The sequence below is a fragment of the Hemitrygon akajei genome, chromosome 5, assembly GCF_048418815.1.
Source record: "Hemitrygon akajei chromosome 5, sHemAka1.3, whole genome shotgun sequence".
Lineage (NCBI taxonomy): Eukaryota > Metazoa > Chordata > Chondrichthyes > Myliobatiformes > Dasyatidae > Hemitrygon > Hemitrygon akajei.
Genome location: NC_133128.1, coordinates 117,174,282 through 117,197,378, shown reverse-complemented (window position 1 = coordinate 117,197,378; position 23,097 = coordinate 117,174,282). Strand labels below are relative to the sequence as shown.

Here is a 23,097-nt window from a genome sequence, read left to right as displayed (position 1 = left end):
CTAGAATCCAAAAGGCAGTCTCTGTGTTCAACACTGACTGGCAAATCCTGTGACAGTGCTGGTGCCAAGCTATATCAGTCTCTGTTATCCCTTCGGATTGATAAGCTGTGTAGAAAGAGGCAGTCTGCTGCATGGGCAACAGTTTGCTCCCCATATCGATCTGCTTTGGCTCGCGTAGGATGCAATATCCACGGTCGACCCTGACCAGCGGAGGGACTCAAATTACTGGGCATTAACATATTAGATGACCTGTCCTGAGCCCTGTGAAGAGACACAAACATAAAGACAGCATGCCAGGATCTTTCTTAGGTTGAGGGGGTTCAGCTTGTCACTGAACACTAACCAACTTGTATATATGTACTGCTGAAGGTATCCTGGCTTGTTGCACCATGGTCTGGCAGAGCAATTCCAGTGCACAGGAATGCAAGAAACTGCAGAACAGTGGATTCAACTCAATATCTCACAGGCACATCCTTCCTCACCATGGGATAGTACCTACAGAAGCTCCTGGGAAGGCAACATCCAAAACTCCCCGCTGTCTCTCACAGCTCCCAGAAGCCTAAAATCCCACACCACCAGGTACGGAATCAGCTACCGTATGGTTCATGTACCAACTGGCAAAACCCCATCACTACAGTTTAACAACGCTGATCACTTTCACTAAAATTGACTCCCCTCCCACCCCATTTGTGCTTTCTCATGTAAAAATTGTGTACAACTTGTGTTTACTTTACGCGTTCATTCTGAATGCTACTTACCTGATGCTTTGTGCCTGGAATGTTGCTGCAAATAAGTTTTTCATTGAACCTGCACTCATGGACTTGTACATCTGACAATAAACTTGACTTTAACTTTGATAGAGGAGGGGTGGGAATATGAAGAAAATGCCAAAGTACCTTAAAACTTGTTAATGTACCTGTCTTAACAACTTCCTCTAAAAGTCCCTTCCATTAAATCAGTGATTCCCAATGGGAGCAATTAAGTGTCATAAGGGGGAATTAGGGGAAATAAAAGTCATTGGGGGCAAGTTCAAGATTTTTGGGGTGGGGGGGCATGGTAAGCATTACTCTAACTTAAGGCACAAGACCTGACCGACCATTAGTAGAGCAGGCACTTCCAAAATAACAAGACAAGGGACAGGAACACAGAAGGAACCACAGCTCTGCAGGTAGCCAGCAATCATTATCACAATGCGTCTGAAACTCAGCAATCTCATTCAACCTCATCAACCAGAGACAGTATTGTGGATGCACAAATCAGCAACTAGGGTGCCCAACAGTTTCCCTTGACTCGTGGCACAGAACGAGTTAATTCAATTTAACAGTTGGCAAGTCAAGAACACCCTCTCGACTTTCTCTACAGATTTACAGAAAACAGGTCAAGCAACGGTACAGCACTGGCTGGAACCTAACGATGAAATAGAACCAGTGAACCTGCCAACTCGAGGTGTTGAAAGTGACCTCAGCTTCATAAGTGCATCAAGAACCATCTTTGAGAATTATGAGACCTTACGTGATTGGTCAATCACACTAAATGGAATAGTATAAAGGTAGCTTGTCAAACACCAGCTCGGTCCCGACTAACATTCAGATTCCAATCTGAATCCTTGACAATGTAATTTGCTCTGTTGCGATCATCTTCATCTTTGTCTTTGCGTGCTGCTACCATTGCTCCATCCATGTCAACGTGCTGCCATCGTCAACATCTGATAGGCATCCCAGTTTGTGTTAATTGTTTATTTTAATTTAGCCCTGTTAATGATGGATAAATACGTATAGCGCAATCTCTATGAGCCTGAAGGTGGTGAGGCCTTGAATTCTAATCCCGCTAAGAAACAGAAACTATAGGAAGTGCGTCAATAGAAGGTTACGCACCTGGAGTACGGTTTTATTCCGTTCCCATCAGATCAGCAACACCCCATGTGTCCAATTTGTAATACTCTACTGTCTAATGAAACCATCAAGATTGCAGGAACACTTCCGTAAAAGCACCCTGAAAAGGCTATTTATGGCATACTCAGTTCCAGGAGATGAAAGAAGCATTTGAAATGCGCTGCACACGCGAATCATTTGCCAAGAAAGCTAAAAAATGACCGTTACAGTGATCTCATTGCTTCTTATAACATTTCCAAAATGATTGTAAAGTGTGGGAAACCTTATACAGTTGCTAAAAGGTTAATAATTGCGGCTCTATCACCACTGTTCCCAAAAGATACCAGTATTTTAAAACCAATTCCTCTGAGTAATAACTCTGTAGCTCGTCATAGTAACAAAATAAGTGAAGACATTGAGTATCAACATGCACAGAGCTACAAAAAAACAGAATATGGGATACAGCTGGACGAGTTAACTGTTCGAGACAGAGACATTGCTAATGGTATACGTACAGTTTATCAAAGATGGAAAAGTTTATGAAGAGATACTCTTTCGTAAAAAGTTAAAAATAAATATCAATGGAGAATCAATCTACAACAAATTCAAATTACATATTGAGAATAAAAGTATTCCAATTAGGAACATGATTTCTTGTGCAACAGATGGAGCATCATATATGACAGGTCACCATGCTGGTTTAATAGCATTTATGAAAAAAAGAATTCCAAGTCTGTTCACAATCCATTGTGTACTTATTTCCACTTGGCATGATTAACTTATTATTTAATTATTTATGGTTTTATATTGCTATATTTCTTCACTATTCTTGGTTGCCCAATTTCCCTCGGGATCTATAAAGTATGTCTGTCTGTCTGTAATTCATCAACACCTTCCAGCCAAAAACCTTAGCCATCGACCTTTTTCAAGCATGACTTTTTCAAGCTATCAACAAAATTAAAGCTCATCCAATAAATAGCAAAACATTTCACCAGTTATGTCAAGATAATCATGAAGAGTTTGAATGCCTGCTTCTTCACACTGAAGTGCATTGGCTGTCAAAAGGCTGCTGCTTAAAACGTTTCTTCAATCTTTCTGACACTGTCATTGAATTTTTGCTGCAAGTCAGTAAGAGTTTGGGAAACAAGATTGAACCTCTATGTGGAGATGTGGCATACCTAGCCGAAATGTATGGCAAAATGAACATTCTAAATATGAAATTGCGGGGTGAGAATTTCAATTTAATCCAGGCAAAAAGTGCAGTGTTCCACTTTTATCAGAAAACTGGAAATTATAAGCATAACATTGGGAGAAGAATGTTCTCACAGTTCCCTGCATGGCAAGTATGGCACTCTCTTTCACAGACAGTGATTTGCAAGAGTACTGCTTACACCTGCAGTCACTGAAGAAGTATTTTCAGAATCGATTCAAGGATTTGAATGATCTGGAAATTCCAGACTGGATAATTAACCCATTTTTTAATTTTTGCAAGGTGGAAGAACAGGAAGAGGGCTTGCAAGAAGAAATTATCGAAATTCAGAATGATGAAGCAGCAAAACTGCATTTCAAAAATGTCAGCTTTTGTGGTACATGGCTACACTGTCAAATGAAGTTTCTTGGCCTTTGGAGAAGAGCCGAACTGCTCTTCATGATACGTCCATCTTGTTGAAAGAGGCTTCAGTGCAGTGAACTCACAAAAACAGAAACTACTTGGACATTGTTATACATGGGTACTTGAGGCTTTTGCTGTCACAACCTGAACCAGATATTTCAACTCTTTCTGAAAACCATCAAGGATCACATTGGTACCAAAGCTGCTGTACAGCGCACAGGTACTGTGTAAGCTAGGTTTAAAGACAAATAAAACTTAAAAGCAGAATTTTTCTCATGTTAGCATATGGTAGAAATGTTTTTACACCAGAAGGGCATCAGAAAGTATACTGTGCCTAAGAAGGGTATCGGCAAGTATGGGAGTGCTTTAGGGGGTGTTGGCAAGTATGAAGGTGCTTTAGGGGGTGTTGGCAAGTATAATGGTGCTTTAGGGGGTGTTAGCAAGTATAATGGTGCTTTAAGGGGGTATTGGCAAATATGAAGGTGCTTTAGGGGGTGTTGGCAAGTATGAAGGTGCTTTAGAGGGGGTGTTGGCAAGTATGAAGGTGCTTTAGGGGGTATCGGCAAGTATGAAGGTGCTTTAGAGGGTATCAGCAAGTATGAAGGTGCTTTAGAGGGGGTGTTGGCAAGTATGAAGGTGCTTTAGAGGGGGTGTTGGCAAGTATGAAGGTGCTTTAGAGGGGGTGTTGGCAAGTATGAAGGTGCTTTAGAGGGTATCAGCAAGTATGAAGGTGCTTTAGAGGGTATCAGCAAGTATGAAGGTGCTTTAGAGGGTATCAGCAAGTATGAAGGTACTTTAGAGGGTGTTGGCAAGTATGAGGGTGCTTTAAGGGGGTGTTGGCAAGTATGAGGGTGCTTTAGGGGGTGTTAGCAAGTATAATGGTGCTTTAAGGGGGTATTGGCAAATATGAAGGTGCTTTAGGGGGTATCGGCAAGTATGAAGGTGCTTTAGGAGGTATCGGCAAGTATGAAGGTGCTTTAGAGGGTGTTGGCAAGTATGAAGGTGCTTTAGAGGGGGTGTTGGCAAGTATGAAGGTGCTTTAGAGGGTATCGGCAAGTATGAAGGTGCTTTAGAGGGGGTGTTGGCAAGTATGAGGGTGCTTTAAGGGGGTGTTGGCAAGTATGAGGGTGCTTTAAGGGGGTGTTGGCAAGTATGAGGGTGCTTTAAGGGGGTGTTGGCACATATGAAGGTGCTTTAGAGGGAGTGTCAGGCTAAAAAAAGGTTGTTAAACACTGTATCAGATCTTTCCCCTCTCACCCCAAAGCTATTCTCTTTAGCTCGATTCCATAATTCTGGGGAAAAGTTAGTGCATATTCACCCTATCCATGCCCCTTATGATTTTATACACCTCTTGAATATTACCCTCAGTCCTCCAAGTTAGAGGACTATACACAGAAACAGGCCCTTCAGCCCATCTAGTCCCTGATGAACTGTTATTTTGCCTTGCTCATACCCTCCTATCTGTGTATCTATCCAAACTCCTTTTAAATGTTGAAATTGACCCACATTCATCACTTCTGCTGGCAGCTTGTTCCATACATGCACCACCTTCTGAGTGAAAAAGCTCCCCCTCCAGTTCTTGAGGTCTAGCTCTGATGTGTGACCCAACTTCAGTATAAAAATGATTGCATTTACCCTATCTATACCCTTCAAATTTTTGTATGCTTCTATGAATCTTTATGGAAAAAAGTCTTAACCTGTTCAACCTTTCCCTGTAACTTATGTCCTCAACATCCTTGTAAATTTTCTCTATACTCTTTCAATCTTATTGATATCTTTCTTGTAGGTAGGTGCCAGATCTAAATTTAGCCTCTTGTACAACTTCAAACTTTGATTTATGAAGGCCAATAAGAATCAGAATCAGAATCAGACTTTAATCGCCAAGTACCTATGCACATACAAGGAATTTACTTCCGGCAGATGTTGTCTCTCTGCTCCTAACAATAATAATGATAAATATAAATGAAAACATAAATTGTACATACAGGTAGTGCAATCCAAGTAATAGTTAGCTGACAGTTAACCGGCAGTTAACTGTTCAGCAAAGTGACCGCAGTAGGGAAAAAACTTCTCCAGTGCCTACTGCTACAGTACCCAGTACAAGGAATTATGGATCTGTATTTCCAAGTTCCACTGGATGAAGTCCTAGCCTTCAACAAGTCAAAACTGTCACTCAGTTCAACTGAAGTAGCAGCCCCTGAGAATGTGAAGAGGGTAAGGGGTACGTGTAGAAGGGATGGGCGAGGGGTAAGTGTAGCAAAATATGTAGACAGGACCAGGGAGAGGATACGTTATTGGGAAAGTAACTAAGATTCCAGATAGCATGTGGCAACCACAAAGAAAAGGGAACCTGCGACCACAAGACAAAGTGTTTGGCGAAGTATTTTGAGCTATATACCTATTTTGAGTGTTTTGCTTGCGTCCATACCCATTCCGAGTATTACTCTTGCATCTATGCTTATTCCGAGTATTTCGCGTGCTTAGCTATGCAATAGCCAATCAATTGATGAATTTGAATCGGTAACCATATTTGCGAATGCAGTACCCTGCTTTTGGGTATAAGTATGACCTTCGTAAACCGACAAATGGGGAGTTGGCTACCTTACGCCCGAAGTGCGTGGGGCTGCGAACTCCTCTCTGAATAAAAACCGTTTCAGAGGTAATTTCGTGTCTCTGGTGTTTTTCCTCAACTGAGCAGGTTAATAATTTCAGGTTGACACCCCCAGTCTCTAGTCAAGCTCCAGAACCACTGCCACATTTCAGTATGTGTGCACATGTTGGGGAGTGTAAATGCTATGTCTTGGTGGTGAGAAGGTGAAGCAGAGACAGATTCACTCACTTGTTCACCACAAAGTCCAGGATTTCTGCCGCATGCCCACAGCATTCGTTTTCCATCCTTCCCGATCGGGCATCCCAGATGCGCACAGCCCCGTCGAGGCTTCCTGTGTATATAATCGGTGAGTGCTCCTCCCACAGCAATTGGACAATGCCAGCCTAAAGGATGGGAGAACTGGTCAGTGAGCCTGCACCTCAAGCCCTGGGTCAGAATCAACATTTCACACATTGATGAATCTTAAACACAAGAGATTCTGAAGATGCTGGAAATCCAGAGTAACCCACACAAAATGTTGGAGGAACTCAGCAGGTCAGGCAGCATCTATGGAGGGGGAAAAATAAGTTGAGTTTTCGGGCCAAGACCCTTCATCAGGATCTTGTTCGATAGTGAAAAAGGATCTAATGCTTTCCAGGCATATATGACAAATAAAACTCTTCTCAGGCTCCAGGCAGAAACAGGTATTGATTATAACCAACGTTACAATGACAAATTTCATCCCTGATGAAGATGGCAGTTTGTCATCAAAACGTCGGTTATAATCAATACCTGGCTGGAAGCCTGAGAAGTGTTCATTCATCTTGTTGGATAGTGTTAATGGCTATAGAACCAAGGTTGGCAGATGGCAAGATTCGGAGGAACAGAGAGGTCTTGGGGTCCACGTCCACTGATCCCTCAAATTTGCCCAACAAGTTGATTAAGAAGGTGTATGGTGTGCTGGCTCATTATTTGGGGAACAGAGTTCAAGAGCTGCGATGTAATGTTGCAGCTCTATAAAACTCTGGTTAGAATACACTTGGAATATTGTATTCATTTCTGGTCACATCATTATAGGAAGATTTAGAGAAGGTGCAGAGGAGATTTGCCAGGATGCTGCCTGGATTAGAGAGCATGTCTTATAAAGATGGGTTGACCAAGCTAGGGCTTTTCTCTTTAGAGCAAAGGAGGACAAAAGGTGACTTGCTAGAGGTGTACAAGATGATAAGTGTCATAAATTAAGTGGATAGCAGGGAGCTAAATTTTAAGGTGATTGGAGAAAACGGTAAGAGTTTTAGAACACTGCAGCACAGACACAGGCCCTTTGGCCCAGGTAGTCCATGCCGAACTATTAATCTGTAGGAGGTATGTCAGAGGTAAGATTTTACACAGAGTGGTGGGTGTGTGGGACACACTGCTACGTATGGAGGTGTGGTAGTGGAAGCCAGTTAAGAAATTCTTAGATAGGCACATGATGAAAGAAGAGTGGAGGGCTATGTGAGAGAGAAGGGTCAGATTGATCTTAGAGTAAGTTAAAAGGTTGGCACCACATTGTGGGCCAGGTAGGTAGGTAGGCAGCCATTGATCCCAGGGGATCACGGGTTTGCTCCTCTGGTGGACTGTGTCCTCTCCAGGGCACAAGCCTGGGCGGGAAGGTTTGAAGAACCGGCTGTTACCCATGCAGCGGGCTCCCCCTCTCCACGTCACTGATGTAGTCCAAGGGAAGGACAAGCGCCTATACGGCTTGGTTCCAGTGTCGTCACAGAGGCTGCCAGAGTGAAATTGTAAACAACATCAAACTGCCTTAGGTGCCTTGGCTCCAGATTTCTTCCTCAGGATTTACTCCCGAAGCCTTTCCCAAGGGTGGGTATGGCCGCAAGGCAGCGGAGGGTTAAAATCAGAGTTTCCCTTTTCCTAAGCGAGCTGCCACCCAAGGCTGACACACCCCATCTGCCCGAAGGTGGGCCAAAGGGTCTATGATCAATTCCAAGTCTCATGCAGCCCCTCAGCCTCTGATGTTCCAGAGAAATATTTTCTCTAGAAGTAATGAAGGGTGTTTCTCCTGTGTCCCACAGCTGAAGAGTACGCAGGAGTCCCCATTCACGTAGACGAAACGCTCACCCGGAATGGAAAGGGCAGACACAGTGTCTGAAGAATTCGTTTACCTGAAGCTGCCATTTGTGTCGGAGTGTCTGTGACGGAACATCCCAGATCCCAATGGTGCCGTCCAGATAGCCAACGGCGATCAACGGAAGCCTGCCACAGACAAACAAAGGTAACTAAAGTTCAACAAAGATTCTAATGTTGGTTTAAAATATAATCTTAAGTGGGCATCACTAGCAAGGTCAGCATGCTTCACCTGTCCTTGAATCACCTGGAGAAGACAGTGTTGATCTGCCTTCGGGAATCAGCGCACACCGAGAGAAGTTACCCATTGTCCACCCCACTGCCACTGGGGAGTACATTCTGCATTCCGTCACCGCAGTACCCTGAGAGTGTCAGCATAGTGCAGGCCTTTTGGCCCACAATGTCATGCCAACTTATTAACCTACTCTAAGATCAATCTAACCCTTCCCTCCTACATAGTTCTCTATTTTTCTATCATTCATGTGCCTACTTAAGAGTCTCTTAAACTTCGCCAATGTATCTGCCTTTACCACCACCCCTGACAGCACATTCCATGCCCCCACCATTCTCTGTGTAAAAATAAAACTTAAACCCCTCCCCAAACTTTCCTCCAGTCACCTTAAAATTATGCCCCCCCCCCCCCGTATTAACTCTGGAGAAAAGCCTCTGCTGTCCACTCTACTTATGGCTCTTATCATCTTGCAAACCTCTATTAATTTACCTCTCAACATCCTTTCCTCCAAAGAGAAAAGTCTTAGTTCGCTCAACCTATCCTCAACACGTATAGATACATAGTAAAAAAGGTTTTCCTGCTACCCATGCAGAACATTTCATATCACTGCATTGAGGTAGAAGGGAACAGTAATAGAATGCAAAAGAAAGTGTTAGTTACAGAGAAAATATCGTGCCAACAGACAGTAAGGTGCAAGGCCATGAGGTAGATTATGAGGTCAAGAATCCATATTATCATACTACAGGACCATTCAATATTTCCCAGCAGTTCTTGAGCCTAACGGCTTTTGTATCTTCTTGCCCAATGGGAGGGGGAGAAGAGACATGTTCGGGATGGCTGAGGTCTTTGATTTTGCTGGCTGCTTTACCAAGGCAGTGAGAACTATAGACAGAGTCCATGGAGGGGAGGCTGGTGTCAGGGAATGATTATAAATACAATATTCAGAGCCTCAAGCTGAAACATCAACCTTGCTGTTGCCTTCGCAGATGCAGCTCGGCCCACAATTAGATTTTTATATAATAATTTGAGAGCTCCAGGAGCAGGAATGAGATGGTCTGGGATGTTGTTTCCCTGGACCTCCATCAATTATGGAGGCAACTGCAAAGATTAGCCAACTCTGCTCTTTTTGTTAAAAAAGCTTCAAAAAGGCGAAGCCTCAAGAAGGCAGCATCCATCATTAAGGACCCTCACTATCTAGGACATGCCTTCTTCTCATTACTACCATAAGGGAGCCTGAAGAGACACACTCTCAACATTTTAGCAACTGCTTCTTCCCCTCCACCATCAGATTTCTTAATGGTCTGTGAACACTACCACACTTTTTTCGCTCTCTTTTTGAACCATTTATTGTTTTTTAAATATTTCTTTTTGTAATTTATAGGATGTTTTATGTATTGCACTGTACTGCTGCCACAAAACAATAGTATCACGTCAGTTGTAATAAACTTGATTCCGAAGTCTGTTCCAAAATATGGAGTGGTCATTTGTCTGTGGAAGGGTTAATTGTGTTTCCTGCTCTTTGAGAGTGTTCCTCAGTAAACAGTAGGCTGAGTAATGAACTATTGTATATACAGCTTCGATTTATCTCCTGTGTGAATGGCTGGTCTGTTTACTGTAAAACAAATTTGGGACGTACAGGCTTGGCTTGGGAAACTGTTGGGCAAGGCAGAGAAGTGATTGATTTTCCCAAACTTTCACAGTTGTTCTAGAAGTCCCATGATCCTCCATCTATGGTGCTACATTTGAAAGCTGTAGGCCGAGAAATGGAATTCCACTGTGGAAAGCTCTGAAGGTGAATTCCATACAGCCTTATATATGGCTGCCACAAAACAACAGATTTCGCAACATAATAAATCTGATTTTGAATCACCTAATGAACTAGTAGTGAGAACGAGCATTAAGGATGCAAAGGGATTTCGAGGTCCAAGTTCATAGCCCCCTGAAAGTGGCTACACAGGTTGATAAAGTGGTTAAGAAGGTATATGGCATGCAGCTTTATAAAACTCTAGCTAGGCCACATCTGGAATATTGCATAAAGTTCTGGTTGCCCCATTACAGGAAGAATGCCAAGCCTTCGTAGAGGGTGCACAAGAGGTTTACCAGGATAAGCGACACACACAAAATGCTGAGGAACTCAGCAGACCAGGCAGCATCTATGGAAAAGAGTAAACAGTCAACATTTTGGGCCGAGACCCTTCATTAAGACTTTACCAGGATGTTGCCTGGATTAGAGGGCACGTGCTATAATGAGAGGTTGGACAAACTTTTTTTGCACAGAGAGTGATAGGTGTCTGGAATGCAGTGCCTGGGGTATATCAGAAATATTGAAGATTTTTAAGAGACATTAAGATAGGCACATGAATGTGAGGAGAAAGGAATGGACATTGCGTATGCATAAGAGATTAGTTTAATTGGCCATTTGATTACTAATTTAATTGGTTTGGCACAACATTGTGGGCCAAAAAGCCTGTTTCTGTGTGTACTATTCTATATTCTATCATCCACCATCTATGGTGCTTAGTTGGAAAGCCTGAGGCTGAGAGAAGGAATCCCCTGAGGAAAGCTGTAAGGAGAGTTCAATAAATTGTGTCACCTACAGTCTAATGATTTGCAAATTTCATGACATAGGCTCAGTGGCCACTATATTAGGCACAGGAGTGGAATCCGGTGTTGTCTTCTGCTGCTGGAGCCCATCCACTTCCAAGGTTCGACATGTTGTGCATCTAGAGATGCTCTTCTGCACATCAGTGTTGTAATGCGTGATTGTTAGAGTTACTGTCGGCTTCCTGTCAGCTGGAACTAGTCTGGCCATATCCTCTGATCTCTCTCATTAACAAGGCGTTTTTACCAACAGAACTGCCACTCGCTGGATTTCTTGGGGTTTTTTCTCCCTCTGTAGAGACTGTTGTGCATGAAAATCCCAGGAGATCAGTAGCTTGAGATGCTCAAACCACCCTGTCTGGCACCAACAATCATTTATGACCAAAGTCACTTAGATCACATTTCTTACCCATTTTAATGTTTCGCGACGTTAAAGCAACAACAAAACCTCTTGACCATGTCTGTGCATATGTTTGAGTTGCTGGCACGTGATCGACTGATGAATAAAGTGGCCATTGAGTGTATGACAATAATAATAAATTTGATTCACCTGATGGACTAGTAGTAGGAAAGATCACAATTGAAACTATCGCGTGATTGCAGAATTACCAAATGAAAGGTTGGAAGGCTTTTGCTCAATAAGGGTGTCAAAGATCATAGGGAGAAAGCAAGAGAATGGGGTTGAGGGGGATAATAAAATCAGCCGTGATGGAATGGTGGAGCAGACTTGATGGACTGAATGGCCTAATTCTACTCCTTTGACTTATGCCTTATTAACCAGGTCTTAAGAAAGTAGAGTCATAGTTAATGATTCACATCATTATTGGGCAAGGCAGAAAAGTGATTGATTTCCCCAAACTTCTAGTTGCTCTAAAAGTCCCATCATCCTCCATCAATTCAGTTATTGTCTGGTTACCATGGACCCTTTTCTCCGTGCTTCAAAGAGACTCTAATCCTGTTGGAATACTGAGAACAATACAGAACATGTGACTTACACATTACAGAATCCCACAGACTCCACAGAATTGGAGGTAGGTTCTGCTTCATCCATTTGTTCCTTCTCTACGTGATCACTTGCGCTGTTTGGAACTGAGAAGACACCAACCACCTGTGAAAGACACAATGAGATGGTGACCACAAAGTTAAAAGTAAAAATATGTACATGTTACCATATGCTATCTTGAGATTCGTTTTCTTACAGGCAATTACAGGAAAATAAAGAAATACAGTAGAGTTTATGAAAAATTAACTATAAATAACAGACTGATATCAACCAATGTGCAAAGATAAAAAAAAGACAAAGTGAGCAAATAATTTTTTAAAAATGTAAATAACTAAGTTGTAGAGCCGTTAGTCCTTAGTGATTCTATAGGTTGTGGAGTCAGATCAGCATTCAGGTGAGTGAAGTTAACCACACTGGTTCAGGAGCCTGCTGGTTGTAGGGACGTAGGTATTGTAACTGCAATGCAACACAGGGAAATGAACAAATCACCCCTGCTTTTCTCCAGCAGCATTTCACATCCTTGGGTATTCCAAAGGCAGTTTACAGCAAATAAAATACATCTCTATAAAACCCAGGTGAGATCACACTTGCAATATTGTGCTCAGTTCTGGGCACCATATAGGAAGGATTCAGAAGCCTTAGAGATGATGCAGAGGAGATTTACCAGGGTGCTGCTATGATCAGACAGCATGTCTTATGAGGAAAGGTTGAGCAAGCTAGGGCTTTTGTCTTTTGAGCAAAGGGGAATGAGAGGTGAGGTGTACAAAATGATGAAGAATAGATAGAATGAACAGCCCAGAGCAGAATTGGCTCATATGAGGGGACATAATTTTAAAGCGATGAGAAGGAAGTATAGCGGGGATGGGATGTCAAAGGCAGTTTTTGTTTTAGAAACATAGAATATTGCTTGTGTGGTGGTGGAGGCAGGTGCATTAGGGACATTTAAGAGACCACATAGGCACATGGATGAAAGAAAAATGGTGGACTACGTGGAAGTAAAGGGTTAGATCAGGGGTTCCCAACCCTTTTTATGCCATGGACCAATACCAATAAACAAGGGGTCTGTGGACCCCAGGTTGGGCACTCCTGGGTTAGATTGATGTTGGACTACATTAAAATATCAGCACAACATAGTGGGCCGAAGGGCCTATACTTTCTATGTTCTATGAAATTTCATTAAAGTGTTCTCAATTCTATTGCAATGCAGGAAATGCTGTCCACAAATTTGTTGCAAGTTCCTAAAAGGCCAATGTGAAAATAATCAGATAAACTAATTATTTTTATTATTAGAACATGTAAGGTTATTGATCCTGTGTACTGGAATGAGTACCCAGCTCCTCTCTGAAAGTGAACCACATATTGCATGTGTGTGTGCCAAATTTTCCACACTATCTTTAGAGCACAACTCGTAGTGTTGTGAGATGGTGAAGACAGTGCAACAATGCTTATAAAACTTGTACAGTGATTGGATCTTAATCATGAAGATCATGTTTGACAAATCTTATTGAATTTTTTGAAGAGGTTACTAGGAAAGTTGACGAGGGTAAAGCAGTGGATGTTGTCTATATGGACTTCAGTAAGGCCTTTAACAAGGTTCCACACGGCGGGTTAGTTAGGAAGATTCAATCGTTAGGTATTAATATTGAAGTAGTAAAATGGATTCAACAGTGGCTGGATGGGAGATGCCAGAGAGTAGTGGCAGATAACTGTTTGTCAGGTTGGAGGCCAGTGACTAGTAGTGTGCCTCAGGGATCTGGACTGGCTCCAATGTTGTTTGTCATATACATTAATGATCTGGATGATGGGGTAGTAAATTGGATCAGTAAGTATGCAGATGATACTAAGATAGGTGGCATTGTGGATAATGAAGTAGGTTTTCAAAGCTTGCAGAGAGATTTAGGCCAGTTAGAAGAGTGGGCTGAACGACGGCAGATGGAGTTTAATGCTGATAAGTGTGAGGTGCTACATTTTGGTAGGAATAATCCAAATAGGACATACATGGTTAAATGGTAGGGCATTGAGGAATGCAGTAGAACAGAATGATCTAGGAATAATGGTGCATAATTCCCTGAAGGTAGAATCTCATGTGGATAGGGTGGTGAAGAAAGCTTTTGGTATGCTGGCCTTTATATATCAGAGCATTGAGTATAGAAGTTGGGATGTAATGTTAAAATTGAACAAGGCATTGGTGAGGCCAAATTTGGAGTATTGTGTACAGTTCTGGTCACCGAATTATAGGAAAGATGTCAACAAAATAGAGAGAGTACAGAGGAGATTTACTAGAATGTTATCTGGGTTTCAGCACCTAAGTTACAGAGAAAGGTTGAACAAGTTAAGTCTTTATTCTTTGGAGCATAGAAGGTTGAGGGGGGACTTGATAGAGGTATTTAAAATTATGAGGGAGATAGATAGAGTTGATGTGGATAGGCTTTTTCCATTGAGAGTAGGGGAGATTCAAACAAGAGGACATGAGTTGAGACTTAAGGGGCAAAAGTTTAGGGGTAACACGAGGGGGAACTTCTTTACTCAGAGACTGGTAGCTGTGTGGAACGAGCTTCCAGTAGAAGTGGCAGAGGCAGGTTCGATATTGTCATTAAAAAAAAAAAAAATTGATAGGTATATGGACAGGAAAGGATCGGAGGATTAAGGGCTGAGTGCAAGTCGGTGGGACTAGGTGAGAGTAAGGGTTCAGCACGGACTAGAAGGCCCGAGATGGCCTGTTTCGGTGCTGTAATTGTTATATGGTTATACGAAGGCTACTTGTTCCATGAGGAGTTACCCCCCCCCCCCCACTCTCATCAATTAAATACTGTGTCTGTGTCTCCTGACTGACACTAGGGTCAATGTGCTGTACCATTTGTTCCATGTTCTAAGCTCAATGCTCAATCAGCAGCCAGCGCCATCTGCTGGTTTCATTCCTGTATTACTTCCTGGACACTAAAGAGCAACTCCTACTGGGCTCAGCTGGTCTGTGTCCACGTTTGGGGTTCAGGTGCTCATCTGGGTCTCCCTTCCACCATCTGAGGTATTTATCCAGGCAGCAGTATGCGCAGGGCCCTTAGCATTGTCAATGATCAGTCCCAACCATCTAACAATCTCTGACTCCCTGCTGTCAGGCAGGAGGTAGCGAAGCATTAGGACAAGACCCTCAGGCCATGAGCCTTCTAAACTCCCTACCACCACCCACAGTCTCATCACCGATGAAGTGCCAGTAGCGTTATACTGTTTACTCTTTAAACTTGTGCCATAAAAGTACTTTATTTGCAGTGTGTGTGTGTGTGTGTGTGTGTGTGTGTGTGTGTGTGTGTGTGTGTGTGTGTGTGTGTGTGTGTGTGTGTGTGTGTGTGTGTGTGTGTGTGTGTGTGTGTGTGTGTGTGTGTGTGTGTGTGTGTGTGTGTAAAATATGTACTGTGTTGGGCACCTTGGTGCAGAGGAACGTTGTTATGTTTGGCGGTATCCATATGTACACAATAAATTGAACTTGAACATCTCATCTTCACTTATAATCTCTATTATTCTATTCAGTTCTCCCTCAGATTCAACCAACTTCACCTCAGATCCAATTTTGCTGATCATCTTAGAGATTCACTTCACTTGTCACACGTACATCAAAACATCCAGTGAATGCGTCCTTTGAGCCAATGACCAACACAGTCTGAAGATTGTGCTGTGCAGCCTGCAAATATCACCAAAAAACATCTCCACAACTTACTAACCCAAACCTAGCACATGTCCTCTTCTCATTGCTACAATCAAGAAAGAGGTACAGGAGCCTGAAGACACACACTCAATGTTTCAGGAACAGCTTCTACCCCTCCACCATCAGATTACTGAACAGACAATGAACCCATGTACACTACCTCACGAAACCCACGTGGCCACAGAAAAAACATGCAGACACCTTACAGACAGTGGCAGGAAATGAATCCCAACCTTACAGCCAGCTGCACACAATATTCCAAATTCAGCCTCACCAATGTCCCATACAACTTCAACTTAACATCCCAACTCCTGTACTTGTACGGATGGGATGCTAATCAAAGTTTTTCATTGTATCTTGCTAAATATGACAATAGTAAACAAATTTTCATCCCCACCACTCTCTATTCAAGAAGTTCCACTGATTTCATTCAATGTTATAGTTAGGATCCCCAGGAATGAAATTCCCTAAAGATAAAACAGTTTCAATTTAACCACCCTATCAAACCCATTTATACATTTTAAGGACATCCTTCACATCAACTCTGCCATAATGGTCCCAAGCACGGCTGTAAAAGGAGGATTGATGGGCATGGGGCGAGCAACTCCATCCTGTAAAAACCCAGAGCTACAGAAATGCCAATGGAAGCTCCAAAGATCTCATCCCGGGGGGGATCTTTACTGATGGGCTACACCCAGGGACAACTTGGAAGACTGGCCCAGGACAGAGGACTCTGGGGAGCTGCTGTCGGCAGCCTATGCCCCAGTAGAGGTGATAGGTTTAGAGAAAGTAAAGAATCACACCTTCATTCTACTCAAGTATAAACATCCTTATTAAAATCACGGAACTATGTCATAAAGGAGATTCTCCAGGATTTTCTGCCTCTTTGAAAAAACACTTTCCAATTTCGTCACAGAACATAGAACACAATCACACAGTACTGGCCCTTCAGCCAACAATGTTGGGCACACCTTTTAACTGACTTTGACCTTTTAACCTACTCCAAGATCCATCTACATCCTTCCTACAAATCCGTCCATTTTTCTATCATTCATGTGCCTATCTATATGCTCTTAAATGATCCAAACTCATCTCCCTCCACCACTATTTCTGGCAGGGTATTTCCGAATACCCACCACTCTGTGTAAAAACAACTTGCCTCTGACACTCCCCCCATACTTTCCTCCAATCAGCTTATAATTATGTCCCTTTGTATCAGCCATTGACTGGGAAAAAAGACTATGACCATCCATTCGATCTATACCTTGACTGATGTTGTACAACTCTATCAAATCACCTCTCATCCTCTACTCCAAAGAGAAAAGCCCTTTTGTATCTGCAACATCTAGCCCCTGGCAGGGTGCTCCAGGCACCCACAACTGTGTAAAGAACTTACCTCTGACATGCTCTCTATACTTCCCTCCAATCACCTTAAAATTATGCCAATCGTATTAGTAGATGTTCAGATTAGCAGGATTACCTTCCCCGTGAGGGGGTTGAGGAGTCTGGCGGTACAGTCGACAGAGCCTGTCAACACCAGGCTCCCACTGTCATTGGCAGCGATACAGGTCAGAGGCCCCTGGTGACTGTCCTGACCTAGAAACAGAGGAAGAGTATGAGAAACGTGGTTCACCCAGACAACTGATTGCTGGAGGAGGCCAACGTGAAGAGCAGCTCCACCACGATAAAGCAGCAGCAACTCTGATAGATAGATCATGTCAATTGGATGCCTAACTCTCCAAGCAAATCCTTTTCTCCCAGTTGAAGGAAGGTGAGCAAGTTCCTGGTGGGCAAAGGAAATGCTTCAAAGATAACATCAGAATCAGCCTGAGGAAATTCAACATTACATCTAAAAACTGCGAAGTCACTGCACTCAATAGATGCACCCGGAGGAAATCCGTTTAGGAGAGATTTGCACTACACGAGAACGACCTCTGCCGTGCTGAAGAGAGCAAGTGGCAGCTGCAAAAGGAGAAAATGAGAAACCAAAAAACCAACCATTAACCACAGCCACCACACTCATATTCACACTGCACCAGAATATGTGGTTCCCAGATCGGTCTCTACACCCCCCATCCCCCCCGAGGACCCACCAATCGAAAATCCCTTAGGAGAACATCACACTCGACTCGAGTGATCACGTTACAACTACAGACTGGCACATCTGCCCAAGGAGTGAAGCACAGGAACTGGAGAGGGGAAAGAAATGGAAAAATCTCAGAATACTGTTAGAGACTTACAGCCGCCAAACTTTCAGTTTGGTGAGCGTATCTGTGAACAGTTTTCGTGAACCTCCCGCTCCGACACTAATGCTCATCAGTCTGTGCATAATAACATTCCCTCCTTGCTAATAATCAACACTGGGGCACCTCAAGGATAAATGCTTATCCACTGCTCTACTATTTCTACACCCATGACTGTTGCAGGCACAGGTCAAACGCCATCTATAAATTCACTGATAGATAGATAGATAGATAGATAGATAGATAGATAGATAGATACTTTATTCATCCCCATGGGGAAATTCAACATTTTTTCCAGTGTCCCATACACTTATTGTAGCAAAACTAATTACATACAAATGTTATTGGTAGAATCACAGATAGTGACGAAGCGGCGCACAGGAGTGAGACAGATTGGCCGGTTGAGTGGTGCTGTAACAACAATGTTGCATTCAACATCAGTAAGACCAAGAAAATGATTGTGGACTTCAGGAAGGGGAAGTCGGGACACACCTGTCCAGAACAAAGGGTCAGTGATGGAAAGGCTGAGCAGCTTCAAGTATCTGGAAGATCTATCCTGGGCTCAGCATATAGATGCCATTACGAAGAAGGCATACCAGCCACTATTCTGCAATAGGAGCTTGGGGAGATTTGGCATGTCGCCAAAGAACAGCAAAATTCTACGGATGTACTGTGGAGACTGTTCTGACCGGTTGCATCACCACATGGTATGGGGAGGGACTAAAGCACAGGACTGGGAAAAGCTGCAGAAGCTTGTAGACTAAACCATCTCCACCACAGGCACTAACCACCCCACCATTCAGGACATCTTCAAAAGGCATGAAGGATCCTCACCACCTAAGACATGCTCTCTTTCTCATTACTATAATCGGGGAGAAGGTACCGGAGCCAGAAGATGCACACTCAACATTTTAAGGTAACAAACACAAAATGCCAGCATCTACAAAATCTCATGTTTCTGCTCAATGTTTTAGGAAGGTCTGTCAACCCATGGTGGACATGGACAATAGTTTGCAATTTTTGCACTATTTATTCTATACATTTTTACTGTAATTGACAGTATTTTATGTATTAAACTATTCTGCTATACCTTATTGATAATAAACCTGATTGTTATAGAAATACAAAAATATCAGCATACAATTAGAGGCCTCTAGGGTTGGCTTGCCTGAACTTTCCCTTCAAATGCTGTCTCTTACCCAACGCTCCCCACTTCTTCATTTCTACTCTCCCACTGTGAATACAAAATGCTGGAAGAACTGATCAGATTCAGATTTATTTATCAGCCAAGATTCAGAGGCTGTGGTTTTTGTTATACAAGGGGGCTGATGCAGATTGGGGCAGGGATTTGTAATGTGACTGAAATGTACGCCTGCTTGATACAATATTACATCAAACTCATCATTAAAATTTTCCCACAACCTATGGACTCACTTTCAAAGACTTATCTCATGTTCTCAATATTTATTGCTTAATTATTTATTATTATTATTTCCTTCTTTTTGTATTTCCAGCTTGTTGTCTTTTGCACATTGGTTGAACGCTCAAGTTGGTCTGGTTTTTCGTTGATTCTATTGTGGTGTTATGTACCCGTGACACGTGACAGTGGTACCCTTGTCCCGTGACTGGGGTTGAAGTTATACTGGACATGAGGTAATGGTGGAGTGATGTCATTTTCCCGCCAGTAGAGGTCATGTGACAGGTTTTTTCTACAGGGTATAAAAGGGAGACCCACCCTGTCGGGTGGGGCAGTTCGTGGCTGGATTTGCCAAGATGACTTCATGTTACTGTGTGATTTAATGTGATGACGCAGTTTAGTTAAAAATGAAGTTTTGTTAATGCCTAAAGTTTAAAAGGTCAGAGCCAACGGTTTCTTTGCTAATGGAGAGTGAAGTTTGGAAGACAAATCGAGAAGAATCGACTTTCGATGGATTGACTTCGACCTTGTGTGATCCTCATTCGGAAGGATTTCGTTTACTATTCTCACGATAGTCTCCGCTGGGAAAAGCGGGAGATTGAGAATATTTTGGAAGGAAAGGTCAGTCACTTTAAGTTGTTATATTTAATAAAATTCGACGTGGGAGTTCGACGCTGGGAATCGAAGGACATCGACGTGGAAGAGAATTTACATCGCTTTAAAAAGTCTCTCCTTTTAAAAGTACCGTGAGCTTTTGAACTGTCGGCATATCGTTCTTTGAACTGTTTTCTTTCGGCAATTCGCTTTAGAGAACTGAGTTCTTTTCAATACTGCTTTAAAGACTGTTTGGGACTGCAACGCTATTAAGAACTGTTTGATTCAGCTGCCAGCAGCTGGTTTCGGGTCATTGTTTGGGTTTGTTTACTTTTGAAGGGGGTTTGTTATCAGTGGTTAATAAACGTGTTATTTGTTATAAAACCCTTCGTCTAACTCATCTATAATTATTGTTGCCTGAATACGTAACATAATTATGGGGGCTACGTTCGGAATTGAATTATTTGAGTTTAAAAAGTTTTTTTGAATTTTGAATCGGTGTTTTGGTAACGGGGATTGCTCGTTGTTTTTTTTTTGATTGGCTTGTGAGTGGTATTCGGCAACGATGAATATTGATGAGTTTCTGGATTCGCCAGACGCGGACTTGTTAGCGAAGGCGAAAAAAACTGAAGTCTCTGAACTTGCTAATCGGTTACATCTTAAAGGGATTTTGCCAACTACATCAAAAGCTGTAATACAGAGAAAGATCGCATCACATTTTGTGGCTTCGGGTCATTTTGAAGAATCGATTTTAGAATCGTTTCCAATAAGTAATCTGGAGATGCAGTTGCAAATTGAACAAATGATGTTAGAAAGGTGTAAATTGGAAGCTGAGCAAAAGCAGAGAGATTTTGAATATGCAATGGAGAAATTAAGGTCTGTAGAACAGTCTGCTGATTCTAAAAAACCGTTTGTTGCTAGCCAAGAAATTAAATTGGTCCCTCCATTTAGTGAAACAGAAGTGGAAAGATATTTTCAACATTTTGAAACTATTGCTCGGATGTCAGAGTGGCCGAAAGATAAATGGTCAGTGTTATTACAGAGTGTAATCAAAGGCAAGGCACGACACGTTTACACAGCTTTAACTGCTGCGCAAGCATTAGATTATGATATTGTGAAAGAAAATATTCTCAAATCGTATGAATTGGTCCCAGAAGCGTATAGGGAAAGATTCAGGAGTTTGAAAAAGTCTGTGGAAAAGACTTATGTGGAATTTGCCTATGATAAAGCTATGTGTTTTGAGAGATGGGTTTCTTCTAAAAATGTAAATGAGGACTATGAGACATTGAGAGAGCTGATTTTGATGGAGGAATTTAAAAGAAGCATTCCTGTTGAAGTAAGGACCTACTTAAATGAGAGGGATACTGATAAATTGCAGGACTGTGCTAGATTAGCTGATGAGTATGTTTTAATCCATAAGAATAAATTTCCTCAGGGTAGAATTTTTAAGAGGAAAAATAATATGGAGACTCCAGGTAAATCAGAAATTAAATTAGAGGTTAATGAGAGAGGTAAGGAGGAAGGAAAACCTGTGAAGGAAAGACAGTTTGGTCTTATTTGTAACTATTGTAAGAAGCCTGGCCATGTAATAGCTAACTGTTTCAAATTGAAAAAGAAAGAGAAGGAAGCAGTTCCGGATGCTTGTGTGCAACATACTGAAGCACCTGTAAAGTTACAGGGTTTGGTAAACACAAATGAGGATTTGTTAGAGTCTGACAAAGTTAGAAAGGGATATGATCATTTTATAACTGAAGGGTTTGTATCCTTGAAAGAAGGATCTACTCTGGTGCCAATAAAAATTCTTAGGGATACTGGAGCTTCTCAATCACTGATGTTAGATAGTGTGTTGAAGTTTAATGAAGAGAGTGATACTGGTGAGGTAAATTACATAAGAGGTGTTGGAAGTGATTTTATGCCTGTACGTTTACATGAAGTAAATTTAAAGTCAGGGTTAGTTACAGGATTTGTTAAGGTAGGATTACAGCATAGCTTACCTGTGAGGGGTATTTCTTTATTGTTAGGTAATGACTTGGCAGGTGGACAAGTTTTTCCTGAAGTGCATTTGACAATGGAATCAGAGGTACCTGAGGTGAATTCTAACACAGATTTTTCTTGTGTTGTGACTAGAGCTATGGCTAAAAAGATTGATGTGCAGAATGAGGTTGTTACTCATGACTGTTCAACTCAGGATTTGAGTTTTGAGGATGTGTCAGAAACTTTCTTACCTTCGTTGTTTGAACAAGATTCTGGGAGTAAGTCTGACTATGAAGATTTATCTCTGTCTCGGAAGGAGATGATAGCAGAGCAGAATAGAGATCCTGAGATTGTAAAATTAAGGGAACAAGCTTTACTAGGTAGTGAAATTGAGAAGGTGCCAGTAGGATATTATTTGGAAAAAGGAGTGTTGATGAGGAAATGGAGGTCGCCTACAATTCCTGCAAGTGAGGAATGGAATGTTGTTTATCAGGTAGTTGTTCCTAAAGTTTATCGGAATGAGATTTTGACTTTAGCTCATAGTGTGCCTTTAGGTGGACATCAAGGGGTAAGGAAAACTGTGGACAAGGTTTTAAAACATTTTTACTGGCCTGGTTTAAGAAAAGATGTGGCGATGTTTTGTAAGACATGCCATACTTGTCAAATTGTGGGTAAACCAAATCAGGTTACACCAGTAGCTCCATTACAACCTATTCCAGCATTTGGTGAACCGTTTTCTAAAGTTATTGTAGATTGTGTTGGTCCATTACCAAAGACAAAAACTGGTTATCAGTATTTGTTGACTATCATGTGTACTTCGTCTAGGTTTCCAGAGGCAGTACCACAGGAATATAAAAGCTAAAACTGTGACGAAGGCTCTTATAAAATTCTTTACTTATTTTGGATTGCCTAAGGAAATACAAACTGATCAAGGTAGTAATTTTATGTCTGGATTGTTTCAACAGATAGTTTATAAATTGGGAGCTAAGCAAATTACTTCGTCTGCATACCATCCAGAATCGCAAGGTGCCTTGGAGAGGTTTCATTCTACTCTCAAGAATATGATTAGGACATATTGTGTGGAGAATGAAAGTGACTGGGATGAGAGTATAAACTTACTTTTATTTGCAGTA

The 23,097-nt window shown here is 42.0% G+C and overlaps 1 protein-coding gene across 1 annotated transcript in view; it reads right to left on the bottom strand.

Annotated features, from left to right (window-relative positions):
* Nucleotides 1–23,097, bottom strand: part of aamp (angio-associated, migratory cell protein) — a 59,786-nt gene that overhangs the window by 18,592 nt on the left and 18,097 nt on the right. Inside the window, exons 7-10 of the mRNA XM_073046278.1 lie at nucleotides 17,217–17,332; nucleotides 12,029–12,141; nucleotides 8,239–8,329; nucleotides 6,323–6,477 (exon numbers count right to left, since the gene is read on the bottom strand). Of these exons, the coding sequence (XP_072902379.1) occupies nucleotides 6,323–6,477; nucleotides 8,239–8,329; nucleotides 12,029–12,141; nucleotides 17,217–17,332 (475 nt within the window). The remainder of the gene's footprint in view (nucleotides 1–6,322; nucleotides 6,478–8,238; nucleotides 8,330–12,028; nucleotides 12,142–17,216; nucleotides 17,333–23,097) is intronic.